Raw genomic sequence first — 19,808 nt, forward strand, 5'->3', positions numbered from 1 at the left:
ACATACATGGCTACGCCCTGACCAGGGCATCTCATCGCCAACATCGAACAAAGGGAAAAAGCAGGAAACACAGAAGATTTCGTCTCACTCGCGATGGCCTCTGGGACTGGATCTACACTTGCTCATAGAAGCGTGGCTAGTATCCGTGGAGGTCCTCCTCAGGGGCCAGGCCCATCTCCACATACCCCGAATCGCTCGTCTGTTATTTCATCCTATGGCTCACCATCGACTATCCGTGCTGATGACGAGTTCATCGTTGTTGAACTAGGCTCACGCCATATTAGAGTAGGATTTGCGGGCGACACATCTCCAAGAGTGGTTCTTCAATGCAGCCCTGAAGATCAAAGGCGAGCTGGAGACTTTAGAGGCTGGCAACAACCGAAACGGTCACCTGGAATGCAATGGTCAAAGGAACATGAATTTTGGCGATACGATCTAAGAGACATAGAGCTTGGCCTGTATCAGGACAAGCTGGAGCGTGTGCTGCACGATGCTTTCTCAAAGTTCGTCCTGCTTACATCTCACAAGGGACAGTTGCTTACATGAATACAGATACTTGCTCATCGATTCCAGACCACGGAGACTGGGGCTGGTCTTGGGCTCTGGAGTACCTCTACCACTGTTGACAGCCACTTTGGATACACTGTTCAGCAGATTCCAGTCACCAACTATCTCTCTCATGTCAACACCATCCATGTCGGCCATCTCAGCAGGTGTCAGATCCGCCTTGGTGATAGATATGGGTTGGGCAGAAACTGTCATCACCAGTGTTTATGAACATCGTGAAGTTAAGACAACACGCACCGTCCGAGGCGGCAGAGCACTTTTAGACGCGCTTTACAAAACCATCGAGCCATTGATACCAGGAGAACATGATGTCACCAAACAAAGAGCGATCAGATTTGAGGAATGCGAAGATATCATGTGTCGTTTGATGTGGTGCAAGCCATCAGAATTTCGATCATCTCAGCGACAGTCGACCCAGCTCGAAACAGTTGACGAGCAAGAAGAGATCGAGGCGGAGTCGGCACAAGCTGGCGTCCCAACAGGGGTCGCTCAAATACCTATCAATACAAGTCGTCGTTCATTGACAGTGGAGCTTCCCTTTGAGAAGCTTGCTGAGGTCTGCGACGACACCTTCTTCGACCCTTCAGCAGATCGAGCGACATTTGACGACGATGAATTACCGCTGCACCTGCTATTGTATAGACACCTTTTACAACTACCACTGGATGTACGAGCAATCTGCATGTCACGCATAATGTTCACGGGAGGATGTTCCAATATCTTGGGCATCAAGCAACGAATTATCGACGACCTCACAGCTATCGTCAACAAGAGGGGGTGGGAGCCAGTGTTCGGAAAGGTCGTGGACAAACATCGGAATAGTGCTAGGATCCATCAACAATCCAGTACCACTTCTCCTACAGAAGGCTCCCCATCCTCATCACCAGGTGAAGATGAACAACGCAAATCCCCCAAGAACGCAGCCGATTTGAAGCCAGAGCACGACCCGATAGAAGCCAAGGTTGTACGACAGCGGGCTACGGTTCCACAATTCAAGGGCCAAATCCGAGTGATTCATACTCTTGGTCCCTGGATTGGAGGTAGTCTGCTCTGTCAGTTGAAGATCCCTGCCATGGCGATTATTGATCGCGAGTCGTGGCTCCTACAAGGCGCCAATGGAGCTTCTCGACCTAGCGAAGTGGACTTCAAGGCACAACACAGACAGAGCGTGCAGGCAGGAGGATATGCTCGAGGAGGTGGAGGACATCACGGAAACTGGACTCTGGGTGTCTGGGGTTATCTGTAGGAGGTTCAGCATTGAGAGATATCATGACATGAAATGAGGAATATGTTGATGGTGCGGACAAACAACTAGATGAGGTAGGCAACCAAATACCCGATTTACTATGAGATCAACATAATTGGCTCAATTGCAATGTTTGTCTATTTGCCAAGAATGAATTCTTGAAAGTTGATGTCCCATTCCGCGATGGTCCGTAGTCTATTCGCTCGGGTAATTGCATTAAGCAAGCTCTCCACTGTTAAGCTTCGGCAGCCGACGTCAAGCTCCAAACTCGCTGATCAGGCAGTCTAACTTAGTACCTCAGTCATGCTTCATATGAGCTGCTCACCAATTCAACATCCACCATGAACAGGACATTATCGCGCCTACGGTGTCGCGCTCTACACCCGAGACTCAATCCACTATTGGCTCGCAGTTTCGCAGATGTGAAGCGGCCTCCTTCGGCGCCAAAACCCATCGTCGATATCAAGCACATCAGACAACACGCAGAACTTTATCAGCAGACTTGTGTGGAGCGCAATTATCGCAATCAGGCGCAAAACCCAGCTAAAATTCTAGAACTTCATGCGAGATGGCAGGATCTTCAGCGGCAGGGTCGCGCATTGCGTGAGAGGTCGAATTTGTTGAGGAGACAGCTTGCGAATCCGGCGACGAGCAGCGATGATGAGGATCTCAAGGAAGTGCGCCAATTGACCCGTGAGCAGATCCAAGAGGAGGCGCGACAACTCAAGCAGGATCTTTCGGCAATTGAAAAGGGAGAATCGCAGGCTGTTACGCAAATGGAGGAGTTGGCGCTCGAGTTACCTAATCTCACTCATCCTGATACTCCAAAGGGAAGCGATTTTGAGGTTATGAGCTATATCAACGACCCACCCACTTTTAAGGAATCACCTGAGGATAAAATCTGGCGATCTCATGTTCACATTGGTTCTGAGCTTGGTATCTTTGATTTTGCTGGTGCTGCTACTGCTTCCGGTTGGGGTTGGTATTATCTACTTGGCGAGGCTGCTCAGCTGGAGCAAGCCTTGGTTCAGTATGCCCTTGCTGTCGCAACTCGTCATGGCTGGACGCAAGTGTCACCTCCTAGCATGGTATACAGTCACATTGGCGCCGCCTGTGGATTCCAGCCTCGCGATCTAAACGGCGAGCAACAAGTCTACACTATCGCCCAGTCAGCTGAAGACGCTGAGCGCGGCGTCCCTGAGATGTGCCTCACTGGAACATCTGAAATTGCCCTAGCAGGAATGAAGGCAAACACTACCCTTGATTCCGAAGACCTACCTCTCAAGCGAGTTGCCGTCTCTCGCTGCTATCGCGCCGAAGCCGGAGCCCGTGGTGCCGACACCAAGGGTCTATACCGAGTGCACGAGTTCACCAAGGTGGAAATGTTCGCATGGACAGCACCAGACGAGGATGTCGCTCAGGAACTCTTTGACGAGATGCTCGACTTGCAGACCGAGATTCTTTCTTCACTCGGCCTTTACTGCCGTATCCTCTCTATGCCCTCCCACGACCTCGGCGCATCAGCCACCCGCAAGATCGACATGGAGGCTTTCTTCCCCAGCCGTCGCGACAACTGGGGCGAAGTCACATCAGCAAGTATGTGCACCGACTACCAAACCCGCCGCCTCGGCACACGAACACGCATTGATGGCAAGCTCGCCTTCCCCTGGACTTCCAATGGTACTGCCTTGGCTGTTCCTCGTGTGATAGCAGCTATTCTTGAGAATGGCTGGGATGAAGAGGCGAAGACTGTTACGATCCCCGAGTGCTTGCGGCCATGGATGGATGGAAAAGAAAAGATTGGCCTTGGTGGACGTCGTTCGAGCGTGGATCGCGTGTAAGTTTGAAATGAGGGATGAAGCATGGCTTTGATTGCGTGCGTGTACGAATGGAGAATGACGGAGGCATAATTGCTATGAAATCTTGATATCTTATTTAATATGAAACGCAAGGCGTGATCTATCTATTGAATATAAAGCCCTGTCCTTTATAGCCTCTGTGCAGTCTATCCTGAGAAGTCTGGAGACAAATATCTCATCACCACACCAAGTTCTTTACCTTCCTCTCCCAACCAGGCATCCTGAACTCCATCCCTGGACTTCCCCTCCATCGATACCATCCTGACATCTTCTTCATCGCCCCAAGCCAACCTAGTTCCCCTCTCCTCCAAGCTTTGCCTCTCGTTCCATCTCCCCGATGTTGCACAACATACACGCCTCCATCCGATGCTGTCGTCAACTTGGCTTCTCCCCGTTCGGGATCGCCACTGCTATAATATTCTCGTCGACGTGGGGTTCTATTCGCCTGGAATCGTTTATTGTGGTCCAGGTCCAGAATCTCACTTGCTGCAACTTCCATCCACACATCCAACGTTCTCAGATGGTCTGCGTAAATGATGAGGATGGCGAGGAGGGAAGAAAGCCCTGATGCAAGCCAGAAGACCCAAAATGATTTACCCTCCGGACCATATGAGCTTTGGATTGACAGGATCCCTGATACAACTGTCAGGGGCAGCAAGAGGCCTCCTAGATATGCTATTCGATCCAGACTTCTTGAGTTTGAATCCTTGGGGTCGTCCTGGGCTTGCTGAGCATGTGCTTGGAGAGCAACGGTCACAGAGAGTTGTATGCGCCTTTGTAAACGTTCTGCAAGATTTGACCAGTCTGCGGACGTTATGGTACTGAACTCTCCTCGTCGCTCCATGCTTCTTGTAATATCGGCATTGGTCTCAAGGGCTCGCGCGATAGTCCACTGAACATCCACGAAGTCAGATCCGAGAGGCGGTAGGGAGTCGAGTTTCTGTAGCCACATATCGTAGATGAGCTCTGCGACTAGGTCCTCTATCGGGCGGATATCGACGAGGGCTTGCCAGAGAGAATCTTCCAGGCCGGATCGCTTTGGGGGGCGCTTGCTTGATGCTTTGCCGTCTGGACGTGTATTACTTGGTACTCTTGAAGGTCGATAAGGTCGTGAGGGTATTCGAAACGGAAGACCATCGAGGAGAAGAATAGGGAGCTGTTCCTTGACCATAAGTGATGCGCGACATATTCTGATTCCCTCATCCTCATCAGACCCGTCATCGTCATCTTTCTCTTTCGTCTCGCCATCCTCCTCTTCAGGCTTCCTTCTTCTGATCTCCGTCTCAGGGAACTCCCAAACCCACCCACCCCTTTTCTTATCCAACTCCACCCCTATTAGAACACCCATATCGCATTCACCTCTTACGATAGCCAACTTCCGCCATCCTGGCCTCTCCACCGCCAGCATCTCTTCTTGGAACTCTTCAACATTGAGTAATTCTTTCTGCCGACAATTTTGTGTACTCCATTCGAGAAGATACGGCCGGGAAAGCTGTGGTATTCTGGCGACGGGAATGGCCCGATCCGATGAGCGCCGGGTCCGGTGCCGGGGCTCGGAAGCCGGGCGTAGTCGTGACATCTGGGTTCTTATGCTCTGTTCTTCTGGAGCGACTCAAACCGCTGGATCTAATATTCAAATGAGACTCAAGCTAGCCAAAACTGTTGTTAAGAGTGTTACTGAGACCGTACCAACTCGAATTTGGGGGAGTTTCACTCTTTTGAGTCTTTCAGCACTACCTTCTACCCGACCCCATGAACACAACTTCCGTCATGCGAGAAGTTCTCAAGGCATTTTGTCTCCATAATTTGGCTGGTAAAAACTTCTTTTATTTCAGACTTTAAGGGTCCCGAAGGTCTCACTTAGGCAGATGTTCCTCTGCGCCTCCATCAGCAAATGTCTAAGTGTGGTCATGTGCCGAGTCCTTGAGCCCAGATGACCCAGACCGTGAAAGAACCTCAACACGCGACGTATTCACCTGTGAGAGAAATATTACATAAACACCTGTCAAGTCAGATAGATGAACCTTGTTTTATCTGTGGTTGACTCATGACACGACCTGGCTTGTAGTTGGTATATTGGTGAATTACCTCAACTCACATCACCCAAGACACGGTCAAAAAAACATCCCTGTGGTTCTATAAGCTAGCCTTCGTTCGTGCATGGCTCGTCATCTTTGTTGAATGGTAACTTTACATAACATGACTTCTTTCCCGCTCTTCCCGAAACGCCAGACCAGACGCCATTTTAACAGCGGCAAATCGTAGGATGCTGAGACTTCCTCTCTCTCGTCTCTTTCATTTCTCTACCCTCCGCTTCTGTTTTCTGTCCCCTTTCGTTGTCTGCTTCTCTCGTCTCTTCTGCCTTTCGTGGTTTCTCTCTCCCTCTCTCTCCCTCTTACAAGCAATCGTCCAAAGGAGTGTCGAGTGCAAAGTATGTGTCAAACGACGCTGAATAAAAGAATAGACGCCCCAGTGCAAGAATCTCAGATCATAACCCCATGCGTATACGTGCGGCAACATGTCCAATCCATGATCGAGGTCGACTATCAATAACAATATTTCGAACTCCTGAACCTCAAATGTTGCACCCAGAAACTCAAACTCAAACTCAACGGTGATGATCGTCGTCGCCATCGTGATGCAGAGTGACACTGTTGAACTCGAGGAACGGGTCGGCAATTTCACCACCAGGAGTTGCCAGTCCACTGTCCAACGGAACTCCCTTTAAGTTCATCGCCCTTGATCCTGACAAGTCGACACTCTCGCTTTCCTTGACGTTTCGGAAGTTGACTGTATCAACTCCTCGGCCCGCGTGAGGAACAATCGGTGGTTTTTGGTGTCGAATGAGTGCCCATTGTGTCGTTCTGAAGAATGGATGCGCCTTGATATCTGATGCGCCAGCTCGGGCGCCCAGTCGTCGGTTCTCATCCTTGATGAGTAGTTTCCTTATCAAAGACTTGCAGAGGCTGTGGCTTGGTTAGAACAGTAGGATTGTGAGTTTTTATCCAGGACTTACTTTGAGATCTGTGGTGCACCGGTATGGTCGGGGAATGGAATATCCTCTCTAAGGATATTTGCGAAAGTTGCGTTTCGGTTCTTGCCCTTGAAGGGTGTTGTGCCGTAAAGCATTTCGTAAATAAGGATACCCAATGTCCACCAATCGACCGCACTTGTGTGACCGCTGCCCTTAATCACTTCTGGCGCAATGTACTCTTCTGTGCCAACAAAAGAATTTGTGCGGAAGTTAGCGATACATGAACGAGTGTCGATAGTTGGGAGAGCGTCGGTACGGGCTCCGTTCTTGCCGACGATCATGGTCGGCTTGCCACCAGGATCTGACTGCTTGGACAAGTCGAAGTCTGAAAGCATGATATGACCCGATTGGTGCAGGAGAATGTCTATCACAAAGGGTCAGTGGCAGATTTGTAAGCACAGCATCTCAACATACTCTCAGGCTTCAGGTCTCGGTAAATGAAACCCATAAGATGCAAGTATTCCAGTGCTGCTGTTACCTCGGCGGCGTAGAATCGAGCATCCTCTTCAGGAATGCATTTTCCAGGTCGTGTTTGCAGAGCGCGGAAGAACTCGCCGCCGCTACAGTACTCCATACACAGGTATAGGTAGTCTTCTGACTGGAAAGAGTGATATAATGTGACAATGAACGGATGGTTACTTGTCGCAAGAATTTCCTGCTCTGCCAAAGCTCGCTTAATCTTGTTGCGCTTGATCATTTCCTTCTTGCTTAGTACTGTAGCTAGTTAGTCGTTGTTGCGATGGTAAACATGACCGGTGGACATACTCTTCATGGCATAAAGCCTGCTGCTCTTCTTCTCCCTTACGAGGTACACCTTTCCAACATCTCCCTTTCCAATAAGCTTGATCTTGTCAAAGCTGGAGGGGCTAACTTCAACATTTCGAACCTTGATAGAATTGGAACTATAGGTGCGGCGGAAAGCCATGCCCAGATTAGGAGCAGGAAGAGCAGCAAGAACATCGTCAGAATTGGCATGTTTGGCCTTGTCTTCGGCCTCCAGAGCCTTAGCCGTTTCTATAAGGCCCAATGCGCCTGAACTTGTGAGAAGAGGATCCTTGCCGAGCTCGGCAGTCGCGGGACGCTCATTGTTGGGATCGTTTTTGGAGAACAGGCCCTGGGCATTGGGTGCACTGGCGACTCTTCTAAGTCTCCGGGCGAGTTCCTCTTTGGTTTCGCTGGTAGTTTGATCGTTCGCAGGGGCACCATCAGGGCCTTGGACCTTGAGACTCGGTGTATCGGGGGGGCTTGGGGGAACAGAGTCGGAATTGTGGTGACGCAATCCTGGTTGGCCTTGATGGGCGAAATAAGGGTTTGCATGTGCCGTAGGACTCATGGCTTCCTCCAGCTGGTTACCCTCGCTAGCGACGGTGTGCGCGCGCAGACGGCCGACGGTATTACTAAAGAACTTGGTATGACGGGATTTCGAGGGATCGGGAGTGGTGGCGGCCGAACCCTTTTCCTTCTCCTTCTCCTTGTCCTTATCGCTAGAAGCACTGCCGGTGCTACCTCCAGTGTTCATGCGGAAGAAATTGCGCAGGCGATGGCTCACCTGGCCGGTGCCATTGGAGGTCTTTTGAGACGGCATAGCGACGGTAACGTTATCGGAAACGTTTGGATGGGCAGAGACGGAAACAGCTTTGGCGGGTGTTCGACTAGAGATTTGCTTCCATATTCGACAAAATAAATAATTGGGAGGCGAGAGAACGTTTTCAGGTTGATGTTGATCGAGGCAGGTAGAAGATCGACGAGTGGGTTGTTGTTGCGCGTTGTTGAAGTCGCGGCCTTATATCCGTCCGTAGCGAGATAGGTATAAGTGTCGGGACCGATGAGTAGACGAAGCTACCTTGTTGAGAGAAAGAAGTCACAGGGGAGCTTAGAGCAACACCACTGTTGTAAAAGAAGAAAAGGGAGGAAGAAGACACAAGAACCTCAAGAGGAATGACGCTGCTGGCCTTGAGACCGAGAATGAGACTGGGTCAGGCAGGCTATGGGTCTTGCTTAGGATTGGCCTTGATCTGGGAATTGGATTGGAAATGGGCCTTGACCATGGATGGGAATGAATGGATTCGATGGGAATGGGGGCGGCGTCGGAGACTTCTGCCTGAGGCATGATTAATAATTACAATGAATGCAATGCAGGTCGGCATCGGCCCCTCTATCGCCATTGCCCGCCCAGTAACTCAGCTCTAAAAGTCTAGCGATCTTAGGCGTAGCCTCACCCATGGTCCAATGGATGGATGGATGTGACTTTGTCTTCTCTTCTGTGTTAATAGAGTTACATATAAACTTAAACTGGATAGGGGAATACTGTATGCAGGCTGTCACTTTACATATTACTGCATTCACTATAATCACAGTACCATACAACAGCATCTCACGCAAACTCGAGGTGAATTCCCTCGTCTCCCTTGTAGGCGGGGATCTGGAACGCCTCGCCTCTTCTAAACTCGCCCGCCTCGCACCTCTCTGTGGCTTGGGTGGTCTAGCCTGGGAGTTCCCTAGGGTCTGGGTAACGTTAGTTTAAGGTGAGCTTAGGTTGGCTTGGCTTCTCATTATCTGACAAAGCCAGCTGCGCCCTCGGCCGCTCGGTATCGTTCGACTGCCCGCAAACTCCGGTGAGATAATGCCGTGAGATATAAAGCGTAATTGCGAATTTAGCCAAAGTACTCATCCTCCCGAAGTCCCCGGTAAAGGAGTGACGTTCTACAGTGGGTTGTTGGTAGGTCCGTCTTTCGGGCATCCTAGGGCGAACGAACCACTAGAACGGTACGTTTCGAGTCTGTCTTTGCGCTAGAATCATGAGGCGCCGATAGCGTCTTGCCAGATCGGAAAAGAGACCCTGTTGGTTCTCGATATTGGTTCCCGTGGCCTGGGGTTGCTTGCTTGGGCTCTGCAGATTGTACCTTGCCTTTCTAGAAAACGATTGAGTCGAAAGCTCATGGCATGAATGAGGCGACCAACATTGCAGTACTTCCTATCCTGGTAACTCATCATTGTGCAATGCCAATGTGGGGAGATGTCAGAACAGGGCCATTTTGTTTGTGGAACGATGATTGACAACATCCAAGTTACGGACTCGAAAAGACCCCAACTTTGTTATGGAAGTTGCTTCGGGATCTAATACTGAGCCCGGTCATCATGGAGACCCAACTCTAAAACTCACCAATTGATCAAATATACTGATGCCGCAAAGCCTTTCAATGTCGCTGTCATAATCAGAAATGTTTGTGCCTGAGTGGACTACCCTGGAACTAGTGGCATGATAAAGCTTGAACCACCAAGGGTTATCAACGCTAGTCAGCCGTGTTTTACCAGAGATGTGAAAAGACAGGACTATCTTGGATGTTCATGCACTTCATCAGGAGACATGAGATCCAATGCTCAGTACTGGTTTAAAAAGCTTATTGAATTTAACTTAGTCGACTTACTTACTGTAAAAACCCCTCCCAAAGCCATATCGTCATATCCGATGAGACTAGCAACATTCAAAAAAGATATTTATAAGAGAGGTTGTGTTGGCATACGAGAAGCCTTCTTAACTGGAATTGGATTCAACTCACTACGCTGATTCATAAGATCTCACAGTATTTACGCGTAGGTTTGTTAGTTGTAATTGATCTTCAAAAAGTTAAGTGGAAGTTTCCAAGTACGCGTATACGAAAGCCTCGAGTCACCGCCCGCCGTAGAAGGGGAATACTGGTAATGTTTGCCTATGACGTTTCACAAGCCCAGCATGCTAAGCATTACGAAGAGCTTATATACGCATCAATATGTGTCGTGTTGTGAGCAACGACTAGCGTTTCGGGGATTGCCTGAATGTGGTTTGTGTAAGTGAGCCAAGCCGGCCGGGCCTTTTGCTCTCATGGCTTAGTCCACACCAGCCATTTTGTACCTTATTTCAGCCAAATTGTCATTTTGAAGACTTTTTGATACTGCATTTGGAGAGTAGCTAAATGATCCTTATCGTATTACCAGAGAACCCGGCCATCGAGTGACCGAAGTGTCTCCGCTGGCATAGACTTACGATGACTGCTCACAAAATTGACTAGGAATAGTCAATAGGCTAATCTTTGCGCCAGCCATTTAAGCAGAGACAGCCAATTTTCTAAATGATGACCAAGATCCGATTTACAAGCAAGCTCAAGAGGTGTATCGAGGTGTTTATGAACTCTGATTGTCAAGACAACACAGCTGTGCTGAGCTCGGTGAGGCTGAAAATTGGCAAGCTCCTGGACGAATGAAACCTGACAACTTCGGTCCGTCTGTTTTCCGTTGATACTACCCTTGAGTACCTATATCTATCTGCCTGCCTGCTGTGTCTTGTTCAAAGTGTCCCTATAAGCTAGAGTATTGCATCGAACTATCACATACGACCATACCTATCAGAGAACTCGGGATCCCGTCCGCTCTCCCATAGATAAGCTGATAAGGGGCGGATTAGTAGTTGGGTCGGTGACGACCAGCGAATCCCCGCTGTTGTATGTCTTTTTTGGTGATAATTCTTTCTTGGTGTTTTGGTCAAGCGAGGCACCAAGTGGGCCGGACCATGTTACTGGGTCATTTACCGATCAGGGAAGGTCGATGGACTTTTCAGTTTCATTAGCAAATCATTAAAGATGTTGCTTTCTGATATCGTAGTCCAAATGGATAGAAAATGTTATGGCACGTGCCATTACTGTCTCGTTTGGTCTCAGCTAAGCGCATGTAAGTGGTATTTCAAGTTGAAAGTTAGTACCCACCTGACATCCAATAGCCAAAGCGCAACAGCGCCGTAAGCAATCCAATAAACTATTGAACTCAGTATTGCATCTATTTGTTGGCACATGAGCTTCGAAAAGCCAATGGGGATGCTGTTGTAGCTCACTGAAACACAGGTTTTTGCATTCGGGTTTGCCTCACTTCCCTAAGCATATCATGAGTCTTTTAGTGTGGTACATGGAATCATCAAGGACACAGCGAGTTCGCCAAGTCTGCCTCTTACGTGGCTTATCTATTTTTAAGAAGCTCAGCTCGGATAAACTTTCTCATGTGCTGTGATGTAAGTATTGGATATTGGCATCAAGGTTTGGACTTTTGATGTCGTTTCTTCGTTAGTCAAGAAGCAAGTATCAACCAATGACAAATAATACTTTTCCTTCGAACTCAACTAAAACACAAAATCATTTAGGTCAGTTTTGTCTCTCTATTGTTTTATCAGTTGACAATTGATGCTGAGGTCGTGTCAGCGAAAAACAGGGTTGGGTGACAAGTTGAGGCGAGGTACATAAGATTGTATGAGATTAGTATACTAAAATAAAGTACCTGGATCGGTCAATGCAGCCCAGATCGAGGCCATACAGGCCTCCGAAACCTTGTTCTCCGATTGGGTCTTTAGTAACGACTGTCACTAAAGCGGAAAAGGGCACAACCTTCAGTCCCGTCTGCTTATGTTTATATGACGGTCTGGCCGCTTGTGTCGCAACCGACTCTTTCCCTCTTCTGTACCTCGCTCGAAACAAACGCTCGACAGTCCAAACACCCAGTTTCAAGTCTCTCTCAACGAATCTTACAGGATCTCTCCATTATTGGATACCTGACACTATGTCTCGTGGCAACCAGCGCGAAAAGGATCGCCAAGCCAACCTCGATAAACAGAAAAAACTTGTTGGTCTTACCCCTGATCTCCCTCCAGATCTCGGTAACATCAGATACACTAACATGACATTTCCTTATCTAGAAAGCGGGAAATAACAAGAGCGGTACCAAAATGCAGCAGGAGAAAGAGACCGCCGCTGAAATTATGCGACGAAAGCAGGCAGCTTGTATGTCCACTCCTTACACCCCTACGATCCGATGTCCGAATACAACCACGAACCAACACAACGTCGCTTTTGGGACAGGAAATGCTGACAAACCCCATAGCTGATGCCCGCAAGGCTGGCACCGCCGGCAAGAAATAAACGCTGGTGTACGAATATCAACAAGTTCGGCTCGAAAACCATCGCTCACTTTACCAAAAACCGGAAACCGCAAGAATATATGAAATTGAGGGCCGGACCAAGTGTGGTACGTTCGAAACCAGATGGCTTTCTTCAGCAGCGACGAAACGAAACGAATTTTGGGTAGCACAGGCGAAGCGGTGCAATGATATGGATTTGTTTTTTTTTATAAAAAGGTCATTAGCCTTCCCCTCTTTCAATAAAACTTTGTGATCATGTTTCTCGTGACGGTTAAATAAGCAGCACTGATCTCTCTTGTGTTTTTTCCCCTGCTTCTCCACTCCAGGATCATGATCTAAACATGCTCGCTTGAGAACGATATACTCCATGCACTATTAATAATTGTTTTTTAACCCTTAGAGCTATAATGCTTATTAGCGAAAGATCTGCTTATAGGAAGAAAGCTCATCTTACAAGTATGCGACATATCTTTGATGTACGTCTGGACGAGAGCACCCGGATCGGCATCACTGAGGCAAAATCTGACACGTCAAGTCGAAGTTCGTGTTGGTTCAACTTTCACTATCCTGACCCCGTGTATACCCTGCCGAAAACTTCAATTCCCATTTGATACCGCCGACCACCATCGAGTCTAATGGGCCATGCCATGTTACAGTCCCTCGGCACCCGGCGCTTATGAGCGTCTCCTGACACGTTGGGCGCTTAGAGATGATACCCAAATCTTTATGAAACAGGATCGACCCCATCATTGTGTAGATTCTTGTTCTTCTACCTCATTTCTAATACATAGTAGTCTTATCTCCTCGAAAATGCTTTCTTCTGTGCGGCGCATCTTTCGTTCTAAATCCAAATCAGATACAACTCCTAGTGATGTTAAGGAGAACCCAACTCCAGAGCCATCACCAGAGCCAGTTGCTCAAACCCGTACAACATTCTATTACTCTGGTATACAGACATTCCATAGCACCGAAAGTGATAACATCGAGTGAGTCCGCTATCTGTCTTCGTCAAGTCGTTGTCTGACCAAAAGGCCAGCATCGTCTTCGTTCATGGATTGAAGGGAGATTGTCAAAAAACGTGGACGGACAAAAGTTCAGGAAATCCGTGGCCTAAAACACTCCTTCCTCTGGAGATTGAGACTGCACGTATTCTTACTTATTCTTATGATTCAACTGTCATCGGTAAGGAAGATGTTCCTTCGCAGAATCGGATCTCCAATCATGCATACAATCTCGTGACTGCTCTCGCATCACTTCGGCAGAGCGATAACACAGTAAACATCCCCATCCTTAATTTCATTCATCTTTAACGATTCTAGAATGAACGACCTATTATATTTGTCTGCCACAGTCTGGGCGGACTTGTTTGCCAGGATGTGAGTCACTCGAGTCAAGGATCCAGATTTGACGGCTGATCAAGCAAACAGGCACTCGTTACAGCAAAGCAACGCTCTGAACAGCACCTTCAAGATATAGTCAACTTTACTCGTGGTGTCATCTTCCTCGGCACACCACATCGTGGATCAAGCCTCGCCAAAATCGGAGAATTGGTCTCGCGCTCCGTCGGATTGATCAAAGAGACCAACAGCGATATTGTCCAAGTTCTTACAAGAGACTCCGAAGTCCTAGCCCGAATTCAGGACAGCTTTCAGGCTCTTCTCATGACGCGTAGCAAAGATGAGGCCAGCATGATAGACATTACATGTTTCTATGAAGAGCTTCCGACAAAACGATTCGGAGTGATCGTTCCTAAGCATTCGGCTATCCTGCCCGGATACATCTCAATCGGCATACATAAGAATCATGCTGAGATGACCAAGTTTTCTAATTCTGATGAGCCTGGATTTGTGGCCATATGCAGAGAGCTTAGGCGTTGGATGAAGAGGATCCAGCAACCACAGTCCAAGCCTCAGAAGCACTCTCATGTTGCACATTGTGAGTACCTAGCCGACGTCGACTCCAGGACTCCCTAGTCAATTAAATGAGGACTGGATAATCTGAGTCAATACTGACTTATCAGGCCTTATTCCATATACTTTCAACCCAGATTTTGTCGGAAGATCCGAGATACTTTACCTACTGAAGAGTCAACTTGGAGATCTAGAACCCCAGTCTCATAGCAGGGGCCATCAAAGAGCTGCGCTTTGTGGTCTTGGTGGAGTTGGGTATGTTTACAACTCTCGATTGAAAGCTTACTCGCTGACTTAGTTTAGAAAGACCCAAATCGCATTGTCGTATGCATATTGGGCTCAAGAGGTTTCTCAAGATACATCAGTGTTTTGGGTTCACGCCAGCAGCGTCGAAAAGTTCTCCGAAGGTTACACCAACATCGCCAACGAGTGCAAGATACCTGGGCATGAGGACCCAACTTTCGATGTTTTACAAGTTGTCCAAGACTGGCTGGGGAGCAAGGAGAGTGGACCGTGGTTGATGGTTATTGATAACGCTGATGACTTGCAACTTTTCTTCCCCCAGAATGAATCTTCCAAGATGAAACCAAACACTGATAAGAGCTTAAGCCAGTTCATACCGCAATGTGCTCACGGCAGAGTTCTCATCACGACGAGGAATATGCAAGTAGGCTCAAGACTTACAAAGGGCAAATATCCTATCGAAGTAGGCCAAATGAGCGATCAAGAGGCGTGTCAGCTTCTCCGTCAAGGCATACATCAAGAGGATGAATCGGAAAAGGACCTGCTTCAACTCTCATCCCGTCTGGAATTTCTTCCTCTAGCATTGGTGCAAGCAGCTGCCTTCATACAAGAGAACTCCATCACGGCCAACGAATACATCGAGCTCTTGGACGGAAGCGAAAACGATCTTGTTGACCTTCTGAATGAAGATTTCGAGACTGTCGGGAGAGATGCTGATACTCCTCACGCGGTTGCTCAGACTTGGATGCTGTCGTTTCAACAGATAGAAAGACAGTACCCCTTCGCCAGTGAGCTCCTGTCACTGATGTGTTTGTTCGATCGTCAAAAAATACCTCTTGATTTCGTCGACTTTCACGCCAAAGAGAATCTACCTGCAGGGTCAAACATCAAAATGCAACTTGTCAAGGCCCTTGGGATTCTGAAGGCATTCTGCTTCATCCGGGCAGAGAAGGGTGGCGATCATTCTATGCATCGTCTGATCCAGTTAGTCACACGAACTTGGTTGGTGCGAAAAGGAAGCATAGCCGAGTTCACAAGACACGCCGTTTTGGCAGTGTCGGACTTTTATCCCTTTGCAGACTTTGATGATGTTGAATGGTGGTTCGAAAAGTTGACGACATGTACTAATTATCTTTCCCATGCAAATGCTGTCCTTGAAGCTCAGATAATTGAAACTGAGGAAGACAGACTTATCAGGGCTTCTTTGCTTCACAGAGTTGGGTCATTCTTCTGTCACCAAGGTCGCCACAGAGAAGCAGAAAGATTGAGGCGAGAGGGACTGGACATCCGAAGAGAGTTACTCGGCGAAGATCACCTAGAGACTCACGTCCTCATCTCCGACCTCGCGTGCTCGCTGGCAGACTTAGGTTGTTACGAGGAATCCGACAGTTTACTGACTGGCCTTATTGAGACCTTGAAACGTCTCCATGGCGACGAAGACGAGCAGACACTTGATGCCATGGCTAATTTGGCAGTCCACTTATCGAATCAAGATAGAATCGATGAAGCAATAGCGTTAGATCGCCACGTGTTGGAGGTTAGAAAACGGATACTTGGAGAAGAACACATGGAAACAATCCGAGTGATGGACAACCTGGCAGTCCATCTTGAAGGGGAAGAGGCGGAAGAACTGCATAGACGGGTTATAGAAGTAAAGATCAGAACCATGGGTGAAGAACATCCCTCGACCGCTCACAGCAAGGCAAACCTAGCTATGACATTCTTTAATGGGGATGAAATGGGGAAGGCAGAAGACCTTTTCCTTGAGGCATTCGAGGTCGATAAAAAGATTCTTGGCGAAGATCATCCCACAACCCTTCGGGTCATGGCCAACCTTGGAAGTGTTTGGTTATTGTTTGGTCAAAGGTTCTTAAACGACAGGCACCTGTACCCTGATGTCGACATGCTTGGAGATGCGAGAAGACTTTTTGAGGAATGTCTCAGGCTTCAGATAAAGCGACTTGGGCCAGACGACAGCGAAACAATTGAGACACGTAAGTTGTTGGATGAGTGCCTAGAGGCGATGGAGGTTGCGGATCTTATGGACGCAGAAGCAAAGGCAGAGGCAGAGGCAGGGGGCGCAATGATCAGATATATCGATGAATTATATTGATGGATTCAAAATTGAAAGTCACGACAGATCTGTTTCGAGTCGCGGCGTAACAAATGCAATGCTCTCTATTGGCAGATGCGTTATGATATGGATCTGATGAAACCTCTTTCCACCACCGTGGTCTATGACAAAAGCGCAAGTATTCTCGGCATCTTTCATTAGGTATAAATGGATTCCCATCCCAACCCGTTTGAGTGTTTATTAAACTGGGACAACATAAGAGGCTCTTGTTACCTATTCTTCAATGGTCGATGTGAATGAATATGCTTATGTGCCTGTAGAGTAGTCGACATCCCAAGACCAACAGAGTTTCTGGCATGATATTGGGGGCGGAACTGAGAAACAATGTGAGATGGGATCCTCAGGGCAGTCACCTTTTTGGGCACAGAAGGTCAGCTTGAACTACAAGGATCGTCAAGCTTATCGATTTGAGTGTTTGATCTGGTCTGTCATACTCATCAGCCCCTAAAACCACTGGTCCATAATTGCGGTCATCCATCCAGCTGCTTAAACCTGAGCAACTTCAACAGTTTGAGAGCATATACTTCACGAAATGTCTCTGATACAATACCATGCCACAATAGTGCCATAAACAACCAATACCCGCTTAGCTCACCAAAGTCCCCAATTAGCAACGGAACTTGACAATCCCGTCCTAACGAAATAGCTTCACCACCGGGATCATGCTGCCGAGTATAACCAAGTCTAAGCCCTATCTACTGTAGCCCGATGACATTTCAGTGCCTGGCACTAAAGCTGGGGATTCACGTAGCCGTGGGGCGGAGTACATTTTGTGAGCACGGTTGTATTTGGCGTTCAAGCCACACGACAGATGAGCCGAGCCAAAGTTTATGAAACAGTTTCGTTGATGTAACATTCTGCATTTCGTTTCTCTATGTTTCCTTGGCGTTTTATGCTTGTTAGAAACTTTACTGTCGAGAAATTACCTGTCTTAGGATTTCTCTTTCATCACTGCGTTAAATGCTATATCTTTAACCATAACATTAATAAATTAATTCAATATCTCAATGATGCAATAAGCTCAAGGTAACATCGTCTCCGCGCTACCGCAATTCTCCGACCCTACTCCAAAGATAGCTCTGGCCGTGTTAGCCGTTCAACTAGCTAGCTCGTCCTTTTAACTGCAACATCTCGGCAAGGCCTAGATCCAGAGCTGAAGAGTAAGACCTAGCATAGCATAGCATAGCATCAAAGACACAGCGGGATTCGGCACACAAGTTTAATCTCATCACATTCGTCCGGTGAGATTCATGTCGTCATGAGAGCTCCAAGACCCCTCCTCAAAGGCAACCTTGCCGTGAACTCAATTCTCGCCGCTGAGCCATCCTCCAGCCTCTTCCAAGTGCCGTCTCTCTTCTATTACAGCTATATATCCCTCGAGCAACTTCCCTCAACAGATTCTTTCTCTTCAGTTCATACCACATTCACAGTCGTGTCCCATATTGTAGTATAAAACATCACATTCTCTGTTTGTCTATCTATCATAGCCAACACTCCCTTTCGTTCACGTCACAACAACTGAAACCATGCGTTTCTCAACACTCTTTGCCTCTGTAGGCCTTGTCGGCTCTGCAATTGCTGGCATCGTCCCCCGATCTTACAGGGTTCCTGCTGCGAACGGATTCCCCAACCCCGATGCTTCACAGGAGAAGCAGATCGCTATCCAGGCTGGTGGAAAGCTCCCTGGTGCTCCTCTTCCTACCACTCTTGGTGATGGTTCTACCACAGCTTTCCAGCTGATTGCCTTCAACGAGCTTTTTGAGACTGCTTACTTTTGCTCTCTTCTCTACAATGTTACCAACAAGATTGAGGGATACAAGGTTGAGGGTGACAAGTTTCATGAGGCCACCCATGTTCTCAAGACTGTCCTTGCTGTCAGTACTTACCCATAATCATAAGAATATCAGTCAACTGACCATTCGCAATAGCAAGAAGAGCAGCACGCCATCGGCGCCCTGGCCACTCTCAAGTCAGCCGGCAGATTTGCCCCTTCACCTTGCAAATACCAATTCCCCGTCGACAATCTCAAGGACGCCATCCTTCTCGCTGAGACCTTCACTGCAGTTGTTCTAGGTGCTCTCCAAGATGCCAACGTTGTCTTCGCAAGCGAGGGTCTTCCCGAGGTCGTCCGCCTGATCTCATCCGTCATCGGTCAAGAGGGTGAGCAGAACGGTTTCTACCGCATCTACCTCGGCCAAGTCCCCTCTGAGTCACCTTTCCTGACCACTGTCCCTGCTGCTTTCGCCTGGTCTGCTCTCCAGGGCTTTGTTGTTCCTGGTTCTTGCACTGAGGACATCAAGAAGATCAACCTTCCCATCTTCCCTGCTCTCCAGGTCAACGGTGGTGCCATTGCTGTTATTGACGCTGAGGACCAGAGCCTCTCTTTCAGCGCTACTCTTGAGGAGTCTCACAAGGGCAAGGATCTCTACATTACTTACACCACTGGCCAACAGCTTCCTTATAGTGTCAAGGCCGAGAACGTCAAGTGGAATGGCAAGACTGTCAAGCTTGAGGCTGAGTTCCCCTACCATAAGCTGGTCGCTCAGGGCTTCACCCACGCTGCTCTGACCACTTCCAACAACATCGCCACTCCTGATGACGTTCCCAACTTCACTCTTGCTGCTCCCGGTCTCATCCAAGTCAAGAACCCTCTCGATGGAGGCAAGGGAAGCCACTCTGATTAAAAAAAAAAAAAAAAGCGGGATGTTGGCAATGCCACTTGGCAGTTCTGGTACCTAATAGATCAATGGAATTGGTGCTTTGGTGTTACAATATTTACAGAGTTTATGCATTTTTCTCGGGCCTAATGATAATTCAAAATTAAATAAATGGTTGGTTATGTTAGACTGCAAAAGTTCCAAGCCGATGTGCTGTGAG

The 19,808-nt window shown here is 48.1% G+C and overlaps 7 protein-coding genes across 7 annotated transcripts; 5 read left to right on the top strand and 2 right to left on the bottom strand.

Moving 5' to 3' along the window:
• The first annotated feature begins 1 nt into the window (after position 1).
• FOBCDRAFT_252856 (uncharacterized protein) lies at positions 2 to 1,943 on the top strand. Its single transcript, XM_031189763.3, has 2 exons — positions 2 to 503; positions 553 to 1,943. The coding sequence occupies exons 1-2, from the start codon at positions 94 to 96 to the stop codon at positions 1,811 to 1,813; spliced, it is 1,671 nt and encodes a 556-aa protein (XP_031033748.3). The 5' UTR covers positions 2 to 93; the 3' UTR covers positions 1,814 to 1,943.
• A 147-nt stretch (positions 1,944 to 2,090) lies between these two features.
• Positions 2,091 to 3,795, top strand: FOBCDRAFT_231017 (uncharacterized protein). The gene has a single exon (XM_059609851.1). It carries the CDS (start codon positions 2,155 to 2,157, stop codon positions 3,652 to 3,654), a length of 1,500 nt encoding a protein of 499 aa, XP_059467832.1. The 5' UTR covers positions 2,091 to 2,154; the 3' UTR covers positions 3,655 to 3,795.
• Positions 3,796 to 4,960, bottom strand: FOBCDRAFT_231018 (uncharacterized protein). The gene has a single exon (XM_031189765.3). It carries the CDS (start codon positions 4,841 to 4,843, stop codon positions 3,851 to 3,853), a length of 993 nt encoding a protein of 330 aa, XP_031033750.3. The 5' UTR covers positions 4,844 to 4,960; the 3' UTR covers positions 3,796 to 3,850.
• Positions 4,961 to 6,202: 1,242 nt separating this feature from the next.
• FOBCDRAFT_51630 (kinase-like domain-containing protein) lies at positions 6,203 to 8,435 on the bottom strand. The gene is made up of 4 exons (XM_031189766.3): positions 7,472 to 8,435; positions 7,121 to 7,420; positions 6,689 to 7,070; positions 6,203 to 6,638 (listed from the first exon to the last, which is right to left on the bottom strand). The coding sequence occupies exons 1-4, from the start codon at positions 8,289 to 8,291 to the stop codon at positions 6,281 to 6,283; spliced, it is 1,860 nt and encodes a 619-aa protein (XP_031033751.1). The 5' UTR covers positions 8,292 to 8,435; the 3' UTR covers positions 6,203 to 6,280.
• A 3,647-nt stretch (positions 8,436 to 12,082) lies between these two features.
• On the top strand, positions 12,083 to 12,921 carry FOBCDRAFT_231023 (putative serf family protein). The gene is made up of 3 exons (XM_059609852.1): positions 12,083 to 12,349; positions 12,423 to 12,507; positions 12,608 to 12,921. The coding sequence occupies exons 1-3, from the start codon at positions 12,287 to 12,289 to the stop codon at positions 12,643 to 12,645; spliced, it is 186 nt and encodes a 61-aa protein (XP_059467833.1). The 5' UTR covers positions 12,083 to 12,286; the 3' UTR covers positions 12,646 to 12,921.
• Positions 12,922 to 13,225: 304 nt separating this feature from the next.
• On the top strand, positions 13,226 to 17,074 carry FOBCDRAFT_231025 (uncharacterized protein). Its single transcript, XM_031189769.3, has 6 exons — positions 13,226 to 13,630; positions 13,681 to 13,918; positions 13,964 to 14,020; positions 14,072 to 14,579; positions 14,665 to 14,809; positions 14,858 to 17,074. Exons 1-6 carry the CDS (start codon positions 13,287 to 13,289, stop codon positions 16,908 to 16,910), a joined length of 3,345 nt encoding a protein of 1,114 aa, XP_031033754.3. The 5' UTR covers positions 13,226 to 13,286; the 3' UTR covers positions 16,911 to 17,074.
• A 959-nt stretch (positions 17,075 to 18,033) lies between these two features.
• Positions 18,034 to 19,777, top strand: FOBCDRAFT_231027 (uncharacterized protein). Its single transcript, XM_031189770.3, has 2 exons — positions 18,034 to 18,805; positions 18,860 to 19,777. Exons 1-2 carry the CDS (start codon positions 18,458 to 18,460, stop codon positions 19,613 to 19,615), a joined length of 1,104 nt encoding a protein of 367 aa, XP_031033755.1. The 5' UTR covers positions 18,034 to 18,457; the 3' UTR covers positions 19,616 to 19,777.
• Positions 19,778 to 19,808: the final 31 nt, after the last annotated feature.

The sequence above is a fragment of the Fusarium oxysporum genome, chromosome IX (assembly GCF_013085055.1).
Source record: "Fusarium oxysporum Fo47 chromosome IX, complete sequence".
Taxonomy (NCBI): Eukaryota; Fungi; Ascomycota; class Sordariomycetes; order Hypocreales; family Nectriaceae; genus Fusarium; species Fusarium oxysporum.